General features: G+C 51.6%; 1 protein-coding gene across 2 annotated transcripts in view; it reads right to left on the reverse strand.

The window, feature by feature from the left end:
- Positions 1-16623, reverse strand: part of CCDC12 (coiled-coil domain containing 12) — a 48649-nt gene that overhangs the window by 7217 nt on the left and 24809 nt on the right. For both annotated transcript variants that reach the window (XM_061196648.1, XM_061196649.1), the window contains exon 2: positions 8042-8109. In XM_061196648.1, coding sequence (XP_061052631.1) covers positions 8042-8109 — 68 coding nt within the window. The remainder of the gene's footprint in view (positions 1-8041; positions 8110-16623) is intronic.

The following is a 16623-nucleotide window of genomic DNA, read 5'->3' on the forward strand; positions in this document are numbered from 1 at the left end:
TGGGGCCTGGTCTTTCTAACAAAGGAACAAGGTTTAATTCCCTCCTTCTGCAAACTTAAAAAAATCTGTGTGTTCGTGAATTACCACGGCAACAAGGACCTGAGGGGCTGCAATCACAGAAAGAAGGGAAGTGCAACAAGGTGAGCCTGGCTTTGGGCATTTCTTTCCCCTTAAAGCATTTGTCTTTTTACAAGCAGAAGCTGAAAAGCTGAGAGACCAAGCAGAGCTTCCTGCAATCTCATGAGGCTGAAGAGACAAAAATTTGTGTTCAGTGAGAGGAAGCCTCTTCATCAGTCCTGAAAGGGTAGGTCAGGGTATCCATGCCTGCCAAAAGCTGGAATAAACTCCTTCTGGGGGAAAATAAACTATTCAAAATCCCAAATTATCTCTGGAACTTTTCATATGCAACATCCAAAATTCAATCAAAGTCAAGAGAAAAAAATAAAGATAACAGAAATACACTCACAGGAGATCTAGATATTGGAATATAATATCAGAAATGAAATGTAAGTTAATTGAAATTATTAAAAGTTCAGGAAGGTATACCACAAGATAAAGAATTTTAGCAGAGATATCTGAATTTTGGAAACTGTAAAAATCAATCAAATGGAAATTCTACAAGTGAAAATAGAATCAAAATTAATAAATCAATAAATGGGTTCAACAGCAGTGTGGATACTGCTAAAGAAAGGATTAGTGAACTGTAAGATAAGCCAGAAAATATCCAGGCTGATGGACAGAAGTAAAAAAGTTGAAAAATACAGAAAATAACTTAAGAAACATATGGAATATGGTGAAAAGATCTAACATACATGTAATTAGAGTCCCAAAAACAATATTTAAAGAGATAATGAGTGAAAAATTTACAGAATTAATTAAAAACACCAAGCCATAGATTAAAGAAACTCTATGAACTCCAAAGAAAAGCATAACTAGGCAAATCACTGTCAAACTACTTAACACCAAAGACAAATTCTTAAATTAGACAAAGACACCCAAACTTCAAAGGAGAAACTGAAAATGACAGCTGATTTTTCAACAGAAGGCATGAAAATCGTAAGACAATGGAGAGATACATGGGAAGGGCCGAAAGTAAATAAAATGCCACACCAGAATTATAAAGCTAGGTTAAACAGCCTTCAAAGGAAGACTTTTCCAGATAAAGAAAAGTTGGGAAAATTAGTCATCAGAGGATCTGTTCTTTAAGAAATACTAAAGGGAATGCTTTAGACTGAAGGAAAATGATCTCATATGGAAGCATGGAACTCAGGAAGGAATGAAATGCATTCCTTGAAAAGCATGAAAGAGTAAATATGTGGGTAAATTTAAATGAATATTGACTGTATAAAACAGTAATAATGACTTGTGGGATTTCAAATATAGCAACAACAGTACACAAGACAGGAAGAGAGGCAAATGGCCTTAAAGTGTTCTGAGGTCATGGCACTGTATGGGAAATGGTAAAATGTGACTTGTTATTAGACTTTGATAAGTTAAGGATGTATGTTGTATCCCTGTGGAAACCACTAAAAGGGAAAAGAGCATATTATTAGCAAGATAACAGGAAGGAAATGGAAAGATTAAAAACAAAAAATCCAAAAGAAGACCAGACTTGAGACACAACAGGAAAGCCAAGAAACAAACGGTAAGACAAGAGGGTCACGAGGTGGGCCCAGGCTGCCGTCCTGGGGGCTTCCCCCTGCAGTGACTGGAACTGCCACAGCTCTTGGAGACTGGGTGGGATGTGACTGCACTCATCAGGCAGGCACTGGCATCTGGAATTCACCCTTCTGGAGGCCACTAGAGCCAAACGCTGGTTCTGCTATCCCCATTTTAGAACGAGGAAGCTCCTCGGGGGAGAGGGTACAAGAGCCTTGGCCTGCCAACAGTGTGACCTGGGTTCAAATCCAGCTTCGAAGCTTTTGAGACAGGATGGAAAGGGTCATGCTTTCATTGGCTTCCATATGGAAATCAAAGGTATCATTTCTCATGAGGCTGTAGGTGACACAGACTGTGGACATCAACACTGCACAGAGTGGTGTCCTGCAGAGCAAAGGTCAAATCGCCCAGGAGTGCTACCTTCCCACTCCACACTGCTGCCCCAAACCCTGAGAGCTCTCTAACTGCTAGGATGGGAATATGGCAGACTGTCCCAAAATGGGACGGTCAACCCTCCAAAGTCCAGAGAGTAACCCTTGAGTGCAGGTGGGAACGAGCAGCCCAGCAGACACACGCATGGCCTACCAAGCCTTCTCAAAATACTGCCCAAGCAGATCGAAAGTGGTCCTCGTGTGGCCCACAGGGTGGCAGGGACGCGCCTGTTCCTGCACATTGCACATCAATTGGCAGGGCTGGCCAGGACATACCCCAGCAGTTGAGGCCCAGCCAAAGAACAGCCTACTAACTGCCTCTCCAGTATGTCTGATCTCCATGAACTTGGCAGCATTGTTACTAGTAAGTCCAGGAGCCTGGCTTCTTATCTTACTGCTTATCTCTACAGCCCTTTCTGCTCAGCACTGGGTGTGAAATCGACCTGGACTGAAATCTTCTGGATAAGGGAAGAACACAGATTCCAACTGCATGGGCTCTTCCTATGCCTGAGGCAATGCCCAAACACTGAGGAAATGTGAGCCGATCCCCAGCTCTCCAGGAGCCAAAGGCAGAGATGGTGGAGAGAGCCAGGCCAGAGGAGAAGCAGGAGCCTTTCAGACTCCCCCGGTCTAAGGCTGCAAAACAGGAGAGTCCTGTGCTAAGGTGCTCTGGAGGACACAGACGTTAAGAGACCCCTCCTGGAGCTAACCCTCTCCTAGTGGGGAGAGTGCATCATGCAAACCCTGGTTATGTGCCCTTTGGCCCATATGAACAATAGAACGCCACATGACCAAAGGGACAAGGAAGATGCTTTTTATGAACTTTTGTGTAATGAATGTCAAGATGTACTGTCAAATGGACATGAGCGAGGTGAGGAACAGTAGTATGGCAGTATAGTGTGCTATCACGTGTGTAAAAACAAGCATGTGTATGGGGGGGGATATATATCAGAATATTTGAATATCTGTGCACAGTCCACCTCTGAAAGGAGCCAAGCAGCTGGCCCTCAAGGTGGTCTTGCAACTAGGAGGTTGGGAGTAAAGGAAGATTTTTTTCCCCTGTGTGTCTTTTAACACCTTTTGCATTATGAACCATGAATCCTTTACATACTCAAAAAATAAAATAAAATATATATAAAATACATAAAGATACACCCAGATATTACACGGATCATTATATAACCACTGAAAATAATGTCTGCAAAGGATTGTTCTGAACATATAACAGAAATTTAACAGATAGAAAACAACAACCAAACGTTGACAATGAGGGACTTCCCTGGTGGCACAGTGGTTAAGAATCCACCTGCCAGTGCAGGGGACAGGGGTTCGAGCTCTGGTCTGGGAAGATCCCACATGCTGTGGAGCAATTAAGCCCGTGCGCCACAACTACTGAGCCTGTGCTCTAGAGCCCGTGAGCCATGACTACTGAGCCCATGTGCCACAACTAGTGAAGCCCGCACGCCTAGAGCCTGTGCTCCGCAATGAAGAGAAGCCACCGCGATGAGAATCCGCGCACCACAACAAGGAGTAGCCCCCACTCGCTGCAGCTAGAGAAAGCCTGCACGCAGCAACAAAGACCCAATGCAGCCAAAAATAAAATTAATTAATTAATTAATTATTTAAAAAGTTGACAATGATTATCTAAGTGATTTTTCACTTGGTTATTTTGAATGTGCCAAGCGCTAGTTAAGTCAGGCCCCTGCCCAGCTGGAGCTGCCATCGCATCTGAGCCGCATGGTCTGCACCCGCTCTCACCCAAGACTCTACAGAGCCCAGCCCAGCTTCTCTAAATTTACAGGCTGAGGGGCTTCCCTGGTGGCACAGTGGTTGGGAATCCGCCTGCCAATGCAGGGGACATGGGTTCAAGCCCTGGTCCAGGAAGATCCCACATGCTGCAGAGCAACTAAGCCCGTGCACCACAACTACTGAGCCTGCGCTCTAGAGCCCACGAGCCACAACTACTGGGCCCACGTGCGCCTAGAGCCTGTGCTCCGCAACAAGAGAAGCCACCGCAATGAGAAGCCCGCGCACCGCAACGAAGAGTAGCCCCCACTCGCCACAATCAGAGAAAAGCCCATACGCCGCAACGAAGACCCAACGCAGCCACAAACAATAAATACATAAAATAAAATAAATAAAGTTTTAAATAAATAAATAAATAAGCTTACAGGCTTAGCTTTGCCCCCAATCCACCTGAAAATGCATAGCTGCTGGGCACTTAAAGAAGTAGAAACAGCTGATATGCCAAAACTCAAGGACTGAAAAATTAATTATGGCACTCTTAAAGAAATACTAAGCAGCCATTGAGAATTTTATAGAAGCATATTTATCAAAAGATGATCAAGATACGGTATGTGAAAAAGGTTACAAAACAGAAGGATATTCACAGATACAGGCTAATAGGATTTACTAAATTTCCGACAATTGAAAAAATCTTTAAGTACTTTCAATATCAATTTAAATTTAAAAAGAGGCGTGGAGTAAAGGTTTATGGCAGCTAAGCTGAATCCCAAAGGGCCCACAAGATGAGAACTGAAGTGGCCACACTGGCTGTCGGGGCCCAGGCGGTGGCGGGGCCTGAAGCCTGCACAGTTCACTGCCCCCCACTCTCCTGGGGCCCAATCTATCCCTCAGACCACTCTGGGGGCCGCCCTGGGCTGCAGAATGCCGGCTGCAGGCTGCGCAAGAGAAACACTCTCTCTCCACCGCATAGCTGTCGGCAGCCCTGATGCCCACCCCTCCAGCCCCAGCCAAGAGGACACATGGGACAAAGGCCACAGCACTAAGAGTGAAGGCGGTGCAACGGAACCAGGCCTGGCCTGCCTGGGAGCTCGCACGCAGAGGACGGGAAGGGCTCCGTGTCCCCATCTGTGACATGACAGCTGGATGAGCTCAGCTGTTCTCCACCCTGCCTGCACACCAGACAGGGATGGTGGAGGGGTCCCAGTGCCGCTCCCCTCCCTCTCAGCTGGGAGATCTTAGACGAGTCACTTCACTTGTGTGAAGTGTGGTTTCCTCACCTCACGGTGGACCACAACCTTCCCCTAGAACAGGTTTAATGAGAAGGGCTTTCGAGGCACTGGAGATCATAACATACAAGATGAAGACTGTTTTCCATGTAGAAAGGCCCCAGCCGTGCTCCCACTCTCCCCCTACATGAAGGGAAGCACCTGGCCCGGTCACACATCGAGTCGGCTTCCCACGACACCACATTCCTTATACCAGTTCTCTCTTGATTCACTCTTCCACATTCCTGCCTAGTCCCGAGCAACAGGATCAGGAAAAACAGGGCGGCCGCAGGTCTCTGTGCTGCTGCCTCAGCACGAGTCATGGAGCCACAGCCCAGCCCCTCTATCCAGGGCCGGGACATTCCGGCCTGGAGCGGGAGTGAGGTCACTCAGCAAGTGGGGGCAGGGGCCGCTCTGAGCATCACCGCGAGAGCAGAGCAATGTCTGCCGAATCAAGCTGACGTCATGGGTCTGCAAGCACGTCCTGGTGCAAAGCCACCATCCTGGGGACCCAACCGGCAGATGAGAGAAGGCCTGGCATTTGCCAGCCTAAAGGGCTTGGGCACTGGGACAAGGCTGGGCCGGGCCTCAGCTGGGGTGGGACCTTTCTCCACATGTAGTTGGAGAACCGGTTTTCCATCCCTGAGGAAGGAAGGTTCGTGGCCTAGTTCCTTCTCCCGTACGTGACGCTCACCCAGGGTGTCCCTGAATGGTGACGGCTCTGGCTGGGTGCAGACCTCAATCCTAAGCCAAGGGGAGGTGACGGCTGTGGGAGCTGAGGGTTTGGGGCTTGCTTGTTCAGGCACTTAAGACACGCTCCCCCGTTCCATGCCCAACAGAGTGTGCAACACCGGCCCTCTCCTCCCACCTGGCAGCGTGGACACGACTGTTGGCCACAAACCCTACCCTAGACATACCTCCACGGCATACACCAACCAACCTGCCATCAGGAGAAGTGATTGAGGGCTTACAAAAAACAACAGCAACTGACATAAATGCCCCTTTTTGTGGCCAGGTTTCCAGCGCTGCCATATCACATCTTATCTAGGCAGCAAGCAGGGGGCTGTGTTAGAGATGAGTCATGGGCGCCCCTGCAGTTAACCACGAGGGAAGGTTGGCTGGGAGAGGGCAGATCCAGACCAGAGGAGAAGCAGGGGTCCTTCTGGGGGTGGGAACTCGTCTTTCCTTCCCACAGAGCCTGGCCTACGCTAGTCGACCTTTGGAGGACTGACTCCCACTCAACGGGGATTTGGTTGTAGGGGAATGCGGTAGGATTTACCCTGAAGAGAGTAATAAAAAAATTTTTAAAGGAATTCTGATCCATAGATTCCATGCAATACCAATCAAAACTCCAGCAAACTTTTTATTTATTTACTTTTTATTTTATTCTTTTTTGTATTAGTTTATCTTTACTTTTAATAAGTAGGCAACAATACAAACACGTACACTTGAATGATGCCTACGTTCTGAAATTTTAAGAGGAACTGACATGAGACAGTCCATCCCTTCCACACTCCTTGAAATACCCATGCACGGGGCCACTAAGGAATGGGTTAGGATGAAGGGAGGGGCACCGTCTCCAGAAAGCCACCCCTTCCTCTCCTGGTTTCCACAACACATCATTGACCTCCTCTGTCACTCTTTACTCTCCGTCACCTTTAGCAAGCTTTTAAAATAGATATTAACAAGCTGATTCTAAAATTTATAAGGAAAGCCAAAGGAACTAAAACAGCCACGACTCTAAAAAGGTCTCCTTGGACAGATGGGTAGGAGCACGGGCAGAGAGGAAGGTGGGTGATTCCCCAGCATGGCTGGTGAGGGGTGAGGTCCTGGGGTGCCTGCCTCCAATCCTGCTGGATTTTCCCATTTCCTCAGCCACAACCCCTGGCCCCACACTGTATCTGGTTAGACAACTAAATCTGCAAAATGACTCAAGGCTCCAGCCAGTAATCAAAAACCTAAGAACAAACCAGAAGAAAACCAAAGGGTCTCTCAGCAGTTACCACAGAATGGGGGAAATTGTGCAGGCACCCACCCCCAAGCCCCCAAGTCTGCAGTCACTTGGCAAAAGAGCTATGACCTGGTCTTCGTCTCTGTCACCAGAGAGGGCCGCATGCTGCGCTGGGGGGGCCAAGGCCCAACAAGATACCACAGAGCCCAGTGCTAGGGCGACAAGGGTCCCTGCACCACCACTGAGCATCACCAGCCTCTCAGCACAGAGCTGTCGCCTTCTGTGATAACAAGTGAGATGGCAAGGACCCTGCAGGGCTGCTGTGAGGAAGGCGTGAACACACTTTGTAAAGTGTTAAGTCACACATGCACAGACACACACGAGTCCCTGTGGACTTGAAAAAGCCCTATCTCATCTGAGATCAGCTCCGGAATAAGAAGGCAGAGATGAGGGGCCTGCACCTGGGGAGGGTTCCACTCACACTGGTGAGGGAAACAGCAGGCTGTGGCATCAGGAAGGCCTGCTTCCGAGTGCTGGTCCAGCCTCCTCTGGGGAGCACCCCTCCCCACCTGCTGCACCCCCTCAAAGCACAGCCCACCGAAATAAGCTTTCTCAGGGCATCAAGATCTACTCCCCCAAGTGAGCAGGCGCCCAGGCTGCTGGCTCAGACAGAGCTTTACACACCAGGGAGAGTCTGGACCTGATTCTGCAGGTGCTGTAGAACCATGTCACCCAAAGTGTTTTAGGACAAGAGTGAGGGGACATAATATGAGGGTCTGGAATAAAAGGCTGGTGGCTAAGAGTCAGATAGCCAGTGGGGGAAAGGGTGCAGAGAAGGTTCCAACTGTAAGACTGTCCTGTCTGAACAAGGCAGCCATGGGGTGGAGAGGAAGGAACGGGATAGAGACTGAATGCAGAGTTGGGAGGATGTGGAAGCCAACAGGTACTGGAGGAGAGCGCAGGGCAGAGAGCTGCGTGTGGGGCATTACCTGTGCTTCTCGCCTTCCTCCTCCCCTTCTCTGAGCTGCTTGGTCTTTGGCTCCCCATCTTCCTTGTCCTGCAAAGGAAGGGAGAAAACCAGCTGCTCAAATGAACACTCCTCCTTCCAGGAGCCAGACAGCCTGGCCAGGACCAGCTTGGCATTCCAGCCTCCAAGCGGGGCACATGCCTGCTGCAACCGACGGGGCACAATGCTGGAGCCACGATTCCCACCCCTCAACTCCCTCAGCAGAATTTAAAACCCATGACCCTGGGCTTCCCGGGTGGCGCAGTGGTTGAGAATCCGCCTGCCAATGCAGGGGACACGGGTTCGAGCCCTGGTCCAGGAAGATCCCACATGCCGCGGAGCAACTAAGCCTGTGCGCCACAACTACTAAGCCCACGAGCCACAACTGCTGAAGCCCACGCGCCACAACTACTGAGCCCACGTGCCTAGAGCCCGTGCTCCGCAACAAGAGAAGCCACCGCAATGAGAAGCCCGTGCACCACAACGAAGAGTAGCCCCCACTTGCTGCAACTAGAGAAAGCCTGTGCGCAGCAAAGAAGACCCAACGCAGCCAAAAATAAATAAACTAAATAAATTAAAAAAACAAAACAAAAAAAACCCCATGATCCCAGCCCAGGCCCAGACCAGGGTGGCACTCAAACAACACTAGCAGGAAGAGCTGGAAGGTCTTAGGTGGTGAGAGATAATGCTGGTCAGTGCCGCAGAGGGCCCATGCTGGCAGGTCACCAGCCACCCTCATGCATCGGGAAAGATGGGGCAAAGAGCAGTCACCAGCAATGAGAGCAGCACAAAAGCTCAGGTCTCCTGACTGCCACCCCCCGCCCTTCCAGGCCAGAGGCCTCTCCAGAAACACCTATTTGGTTCCCTTTAGGAGCAGCATAACTCAAATTAGGACCAGCTTATAACAAGTTCACTCCTGCAACGTATTCAGGGGCATGGAGGGAAGGGGAATTAGTTTGCAGTTTCCATGGGGAAAATGTCTAAATCTGGTTATCTTCCTCTTCCTCCCTTCCCCATCTCTTTGTAAGTCTAGAGAAGCCATGTTCATCTCAACCCTGACAGAGTATGCTTGCTCTCCAGGTGCGCCGAGGGCCCAGCAGAAGGACACCCCTATGCTGCTTCCACCTGCAGCAGGAAACACCTTCCTGGGCTTTCTTCCTTACCATGTGACCACTGCAGTTGGATCAGACCTGCCTGCAGACAAACGAACATGGAGGGCGTGCACTGGGTGTGCTCTCGCATGCGCCCACGCCCCCAGTGTCTGTCCTGAGAAAATCTGGGACAGAGCCCTGCCAGGGGTCTCCCTGCGTGCCAGGGCTGGCCCTCCAGAGGGGATCAATGTGCCCCTGATAACTGGCCATGACCTGCCTTTGACTTGCTGGAGCTTGTTCCGAGGAGACATTTGGAAGCCCCTGCCATGGGGGACCTGCTGCAATGGAGAAAAGAACGTATAAATTATAAGTAAAATAGCTGCTTGTACCACCTCTCCTAGAGGTTTGTTTATGTCACTGACAACGGCCTCCCCGAGAGTGGCATTCGCATTATGAGTCACTTCCTGCCAGTGTTCGTCGTGGAGACCCTGGAAACCACCAGACTGCACCATTCGTTGGCCACACACCTACGGGCAAGGAGACCACCCAAACCAGGCTTGGAGTCCTGGACCAGAGAAAGGTTTCTGTGATGTGAATAGAGCAAGATGTTCCCCTGGCTCTCTCAACCCAGGGCAGCTCAGTCTCCTGGGGATGAGGCAGCAGGAACGACAACAGCTACATGAGTGAGGTCAACATGGGTCTGTGGAGTGGGTAGGGGGCTTCCTACCTTCCTACTAAGGGGTGGGCAGAATTTGGGTGTTACAGGATGGGGAGACAGGAGCAGGAAGGGCACTCCCAGAGGGGAGCAAGCTTGAGCAAAGGCGGGGTGTGGTCTGAAGAACACACAGGTGGTTGGAGCAGCAGTCAGGGCGCAGGTGAATGCAGGTAAGGTTGTCAAGGGGTGGGGCCGATCACAGAGGGCTCTGGCCAGTGTTCTAGGGCAACGGGAGCAGAGCTGCTGGAGGAAGGACCAGAGGCCTTTCCCAAGAGCCTGCTGACAGGCTGGGCAGGGAGGCCCTGGGGCAGAAGCATTTGTTTGGTGATGGCCAAAGAGATAAGGGGAGCAGGCGTACAAACGCTCAACTGAGAAACAAGTTAAGGCTCCCCACATGGCTCCCAGGCTGCATGCACCTCTCCCTGACAAATGCTAGTGATTACATTAAGCCAGAAGCCAGGACATTGGAACTAAAAGCTTCCTAATTGCCAGGCAGTGGACTCCCTGATGGCCAGAGGTCCTGCAGCAGGGGAAGAAGGTGGCAGACACCTCCCCTTGGTGAGAAAGGACAGAGGTGGAACAGCAGCAAAGGCTCAGCTTTCCCCCAAAATGGGTTGATGGGCAAGCCCACAGGAAGGCTTCTTTCCATGAGGGCCCTGTTAACCTGGGCCAGCTGGAGGTAGAGGTTGGGGACCGTGGAAACAGCCTTTGGGAGCGACTCCTGTGCAAACACCATGCCTGTTCACAGCCCCTGAGCAAGGGCAAACTCAGCGGCACAGCTGCCACCACCCTCCTGGGGTCCCAGAGACACTCAAGTGTCTCGGCAAAGGCCAAGTTATTCATTAATAAATGAGAAAACACTCAATGATCTAAATGACATTTTAAAAACATGCCCCGCAGTCTGGTGGGCCATGCAGACTGCTGAGGTTAAGGAAGACCCTAGCCTGGGATGCTGTGCAAGAGCAGGGGCTCAAGAATGGTACCCATATGTGCATGGAGCGGGAGCCAGTAAACAAATGAACAGGCCACATAAGTGCAGGGATGAGGCGCGCTCCAGTCTGCCCACTCAAAGGCAACTCAGGTAGCACGGTGAGCATCTTTGAGCAGGGAAATGGCTTTGGGGCAACCCTGGCCTAGGTCACAAGGCAGGACTTGCACTGCTTGGGACAGTGGTAGGAGGCACTGACCAGTTTCATGGCCCACCCAGCCTGAGAGACTCGAAGGCCCTCAGAACTGGAGGGCTCACAGGACCACCGCCTTCCGAGTCCTCAATTCAACCCATGGGGGAAGCTGGCAAATGACCGCCACGGAAAGGAAAGATTTTCCCAAGGTCACAGAATCCGTCAGTGGTAGCTGGGGTTCTGGATCAAGGTCCTCCTGAACTCTTGCATTCTTGCCAAGGAGACGGGAGAGGCTCTTAGTTTCTAAAACCAGCTCTGAACCCAGTCACCGCTCCCATGCTCCCCTCACAGTTCAGATTTGGCCACGTGCATTCAGACCAGTCACAGCCAGCCTGGGCCTAGGTCTAAGCCCTGGAGGACACCCATGGGAGTGCAGGCAGGGCCTGAGGTACACAGCATCCCAGGGAATCTAGAGATATCTCACCCACCCCCAGACCCTTAAATGTAACTCGTCGCCTAGCCCCGCCTACACACACCCTTCACCAATCTCCCGCCTTTCTCCCTCCTTCCAACCCCATGTTCTATCCCACCCCCATAGGTCCCCACCACAGCCAAGCCCATAGCTATTCCCCCCACCCTTGCCTGCCGCCAGCTACCCCCTACACTCCGGAGAACACAGCAGCCTGATGCACCCTCCTCCTCCTCTTTCTAATCCATCTCCCCTACATCTCTCTCCACCTTATCCATCCACATGGACGGAGGGTGTCCTCTGCTCAAAGCTCTCATTGGTCCCCATACCCTCAGGAACAGCATTCTCCTCAAGGTGCAGCCTCCCAAGGCCTCAGCACTCTCCCTGTAGCCCATCCATACTGGCCTTGTCCAGAATACCCTGACACCGGACCCTCTGTCCCAAATCCTGATCTGTCCATTCTGATCACCCCTAACAAAGCCCACCCTCTGGCCAGTTCTGGACTCCAGCTCAAAGGCTACCTCCTCAAGGCAGCCTTCTGAGGTTCCCAGGCAACGGGCTCCGTCACTCCTCTGGGCCCAAGACACAGGCCTGTGGTCATTCCTACTCATAATCAGGCCTCTGTGTCCCTTCCTCAAGTCCCTCTCAGTGTAGGGACATCTCCTAGAGCTGGTGTAGCCGTGAGCCTGGACTACATCACCTTTATTAACTCTGTGCTAACTTAACTACTACTCTCTCCACCAACTCCAGAAGAGCCCAATTCTTAGAACACTGGTGGCTGGAGGGCAGGAAAGCCAAGGCCTGGACTGGGGTCCTCCCCACAGCCCGCTTGCCTGTTACTGAAGGTACCCCACATTTCTGACCCCGGCCCAGGTTTCCACACGTAGGCCCTGTCCCTGCTCTCACCTCCCTCAGAGCCCACAGGAGGAAGGGGCCTCTGAGGCAGGACTTCAGGGGCTCTCAAAAACAGCCCTGCTCCAAATAGAGACTGACCGACCTGTTTCATAATGTTTGAAATCCTTTTGCCAGGAACAACACTTTTACAAATAAAATTAGCGTTGTGCAAGATCGGTGTTATTTCTTCTTTAAATATATGACAAGACTTCACCTTGGCCTGAAGTTTTCTTTGTGAGGTTTTAGGTATGGGGCTCATTAGATTTTCTATTTCCTCCTCAGTCAGTCTTATTATATTGTGTCTTGCAAGGAATATCCATTCATACTGAATTTACTGGCATAAAGTCGTTTATAATATTCCCTTATTATCCTTTTTTTTTTTTAATTTATTTTATTTATTTATTTTTGGCTGCGTTGGGTCTTCGTTGCTCTGCGCAGGCTTTCTCTAGCTGCGGTGAGCAGGGGCTACTCTTCGTTGTGGTGCGCGGGCTTCTCATTGTGGTGGCTTCTCTTGTTGCGGAGCATGGGCTCTAGGGGCATGGGCTTCAGTAGCTGTGGCACATGGGCTCAGGAGTTGTGGCTCATGGGCTCTAGAGCACAGGCTCAGTAGTTGTGGCACACGGGCTTAGTTGCTCCGCGGCATGTGGGATCTTCCCGGACCAGGGCTCGAACCTATGTCCCCTGCATTGGCAGGTGGATTCTTAACCACTGCACCACCAGGGAAGCCCCCCTTATTATCCTTTTAATGTCTGTAGGATCTGTGGTGATATCCACCGATACTGATAATTTGTGTTTTTTCTCTTTCCTTATTAGACCAGCTGAAGATTTATCAATTTTGGGACATGTCCAGACTTGGTGTGTTTTTTTTGTTTGTTTTTAAAATTTTTTGGCCACGCCACGCGGCATGCAGGATCTTAGTTCCCCGACCAGGGATTGAATCCATGCCCCCAGCAGTGGAAGTGCGGAGTCCTAACCACTGGAAGTCCCGAGACTTGGTGTTTTAACTCTGTGTTTGCTCCTCAGTCCCCTCTCAGAAGGAGCCCTCACTAGCTGAATGCACCTGCCTCTGGATGGTATACACAATGGGGGGTGGGGAGATCACTCCATACTTGCTGCCTGAACGTAGGGCGACTACCAGAAGTAGCTCAATTAACCACCAGAAATGTAGAAAAGCAGGGGGAGAAGGGAGGCTGCTGCATCTCCTCCTGCTGACCTCCCCACCCAGGCAAAGACAAGGTCCCTCTTCCCTAGTACCCCTGGACCCCTTTGTGTGCTGGGTCTGCCTTAGGCACAAGGATAAAGGAAACAAGAACGCTGCCCACAAGGAGCTCAAGGAGCAGGTTTAGACAATGGTAACTGTGCCAAGAGTGAGGAGGAAAGCTTCATTCAATGTTTTGTATACTTGGAGAATCGGCAAGGAATAGGTGTTGTCAGGGAAGGAGGTAACCCCTCAACTCAACTCTAAATGTCAAATGGGGACTTGCCAAGTGGCTAAAGAAGGCAGAACATTCCTGGGAATGGTAATTGCCTGGCAGACATGAGAGCAGAGCAAGGGCACTGTTAAGACCTGCAGGGCAGACCCAGGTGGCTGGCTCACCCAAGACTGAGGGGGTCAGGAGTAGAGGGGGGCTGACAGGGTCTTCCTCCAGTGCTCTGGGTGGGCCGAGGCTGATGCTCGGAAAGGCACTTTGGCAGCCTGGAGAGTGGGTGGTGGGAGGAGACGGAGACTAGAAGCTAGGTGAGATGCTCCACTCCCAGCCTGGACCTGTCCCTACCTGTTCTTTATGCGTATGCACTGGGGAGGGCGGTTAAGAGTAACTGAGCGCCGAGTGGGTGCCATTAGGGGCAGATGTGCTGAGGCAGGGGCGCTTGCTTTGAGGGGACAAGGAACAAGCCCCTCCCTCATCCGAAGAGGAGCTGCTGCCTGGGGCTCTCCCTTCCAGAAGAAAAAGAGGGAGGCAGGAAAGGGTTAACAGAGAGACACTTCAACTTCTGGGCTAGGTTCCTCCCACCATGAGACCATTACTGAAGCAGCTGGAGAGCCAACAGAAACTCACAGGTACAGAAACACTTTCTAGTGCCCAGGCAAACATGCCTCATTAGCTCTGAGTATGCCAGGGGTATTGTCCATGTAAACAGCTCTTCTGTTCAACAATCAAGAGAACAGGCTCCAAACCCTAGTTCCCTAAGAAGAGGTGAAACTGGCCCCGGTTTGAGCCTTTCCAGTTCCAACTTGGCCCAGGGTGGGGAAAAGTCAAAGAGACATGGGCACAGATGCCAGGAAGTGGGGAGCAGGAAGGCACTGACAATGCTGAGGGCAAACCTGGCAGGTTTCACAGTATCACCCTGTTGCCCATCCTCAGAGCCAGGGCAGCCCCATGTGGGGCAAAGGGACCTCCTGTCGGGCGCAGCTGCAGCGGGAGCTGTGCTCCAAGGGCACTTAGGGGGTAGGGCAGTCACCCAGAGTCTGACTCACCCTGAAGATGCAATGATAAGCCCTGGGCCGAACACCACCACGCCTGGGCACAGAAACTGCATGGCTCTCTACTGCCCAGAGACCGGGGAAGGGGGTGGGGAGGGGAGGTTCCAACAGGCAGCTTGGGCGGCAGGGCGCCTGACTCTGGGCCCTGGCACTCAGTTTGCTGCTACGATGACCTGGCCGGTATGCCCACTGCCCGCCCAGTAGGCGGAGAGATCCTTGAAGGCAGACGCTTGTGTTACCCACCTGTACCCGTGGGCCTGACACCGCCTACAGCAGGCACAGCACAGTGGTTGAGCTCATGGGCTCTGGGTGGGAATGTGTCTGGCAAGCCCGGCTCAATTTCACCTTGCTGTGTGACCTTGGGCAAGCCATTCAACCTGTCTGGCCTAGGTTTCCCCATGTATGAAAACCAGGACTATCATACCAACATCATGGCACTATTACAAGAAAGAAATGACCAGGGAGGAAGGAGGAAGGCCTGCGGCTTGGGTAACAAGACAGCAGATCCTGAGGGGCAGGGAGAATCGGGCCAGGGCAAGAAGGGAAGGGCCGCAGAGAAGCCACGAGGCCACAGGGCCAGACTGCTGGCACCTGCGGAGGTCACGGTAAGTTTTCACTTTCATTGTTTTCACCAGGCTTTCTCTGCAATCCCGAGATGGGCAGTATTATAACATCTGCTCCACGAAGACGTCAGAAGACATGTCAGACAATCTGTGCAGGGGGAACAGGTCTTCTGATTCCCCGTTCAGTGCTTCACCAAGGATCAGAGAGTTCAGAAGGGGAGGGTGGGGACTAACGGCCCAGAGCTGAGAGCCACTGCTCTCCTGTGGGTGTGGACATTCCCTAAAGGCTTGTGAGCAGAGAGAACAAAGCGCAGGGAGTTGAGGGCTGGGAGAACAGAAAGGGAGCGGGAGATAAGGACTGCAGATAAGAGCCGGAACTAGGTCAGTGGCGATGGGATAGAACAAGGGGGTGCCTGAATGCTGCGAGGGGACAGGGAGAAGTCAGGGACGACTGAGGTCTTCACTGTGACTCACTGGGAGAATGAAGGCGCCTTTAACAAAAAAGGTGGCAGTGCTTAGGGAACAAAGAGAAAGGGTGTGGCAGCTTTCAGCATGACCAGGGTTGAGGCTTAATGCCTGGAGTCTGGCGATGGCCGGTGCGGACAAAGGCTGAGGTTCCAGTGCCTGTCAAGGTGTCCTCAGCAGCAGAAAATGGGCCCACTCCTCAGCAGAGGCAGGGCTGGCCCCACCACTGATACCCCATCCCGAGGCCCAGGCAACGGCATGCAGGCCAACACATGGCCTCGCCCCAGATGACTGCTGACGTCCTGCATGTGGCAGACTAGTGTGGGGAGGTGGCCCCAAGCCAAGTCGGGTCCTATTCTTGCCACAAGTGCAACTGGGGAACCAGTCGTGCTCAAAGGGGGTGGCAGATAACCCCTCCAGCAGACTATTAGTCAACAAATATTGACTGGCTCCCTCCTGCTAGGTACTCCACACTGGCCGAGGAGAAAAAAAGAACAAGTAGGCACCTAGTGTTCACAGACCAGGGTGGGGACTCAGCCTGGGTCCATGGACAGGATTCCAGAGGTCCATGATCAGACACACACACAGGCCAGGTGTGCAAAGGCTCATTTTTCTGGAGTAAGAATCCACAGCTCTTCAGATTCTCAAGGGGGTGACGACCCAGAGAAGGAAAGGGAAGGTGACAACAGCATGGTGGGGAAGGAGGTTCTTTGGGTGGCACTTGAGGTATCCGGGGAGGCTCTCCAAAGGAAGTACAGTACCACC

The sequence above is a fragment of the Eubalaena glacialis genome, chromosome 7 (assembly GCF_028564815.1).
Source record: "Eubalaena glacialis isolate mEubGla1 chromosome 7, mEubGla1.1.hap2.+ XY, whole genome shotgun sequence".
Classification (NCBI taxonomy): Eukaryota; Metazoa; Chordata; class Mammalia; order Artiodactyla; family Balaenidae; genus Eubalaena; species Eubalaena glacialis.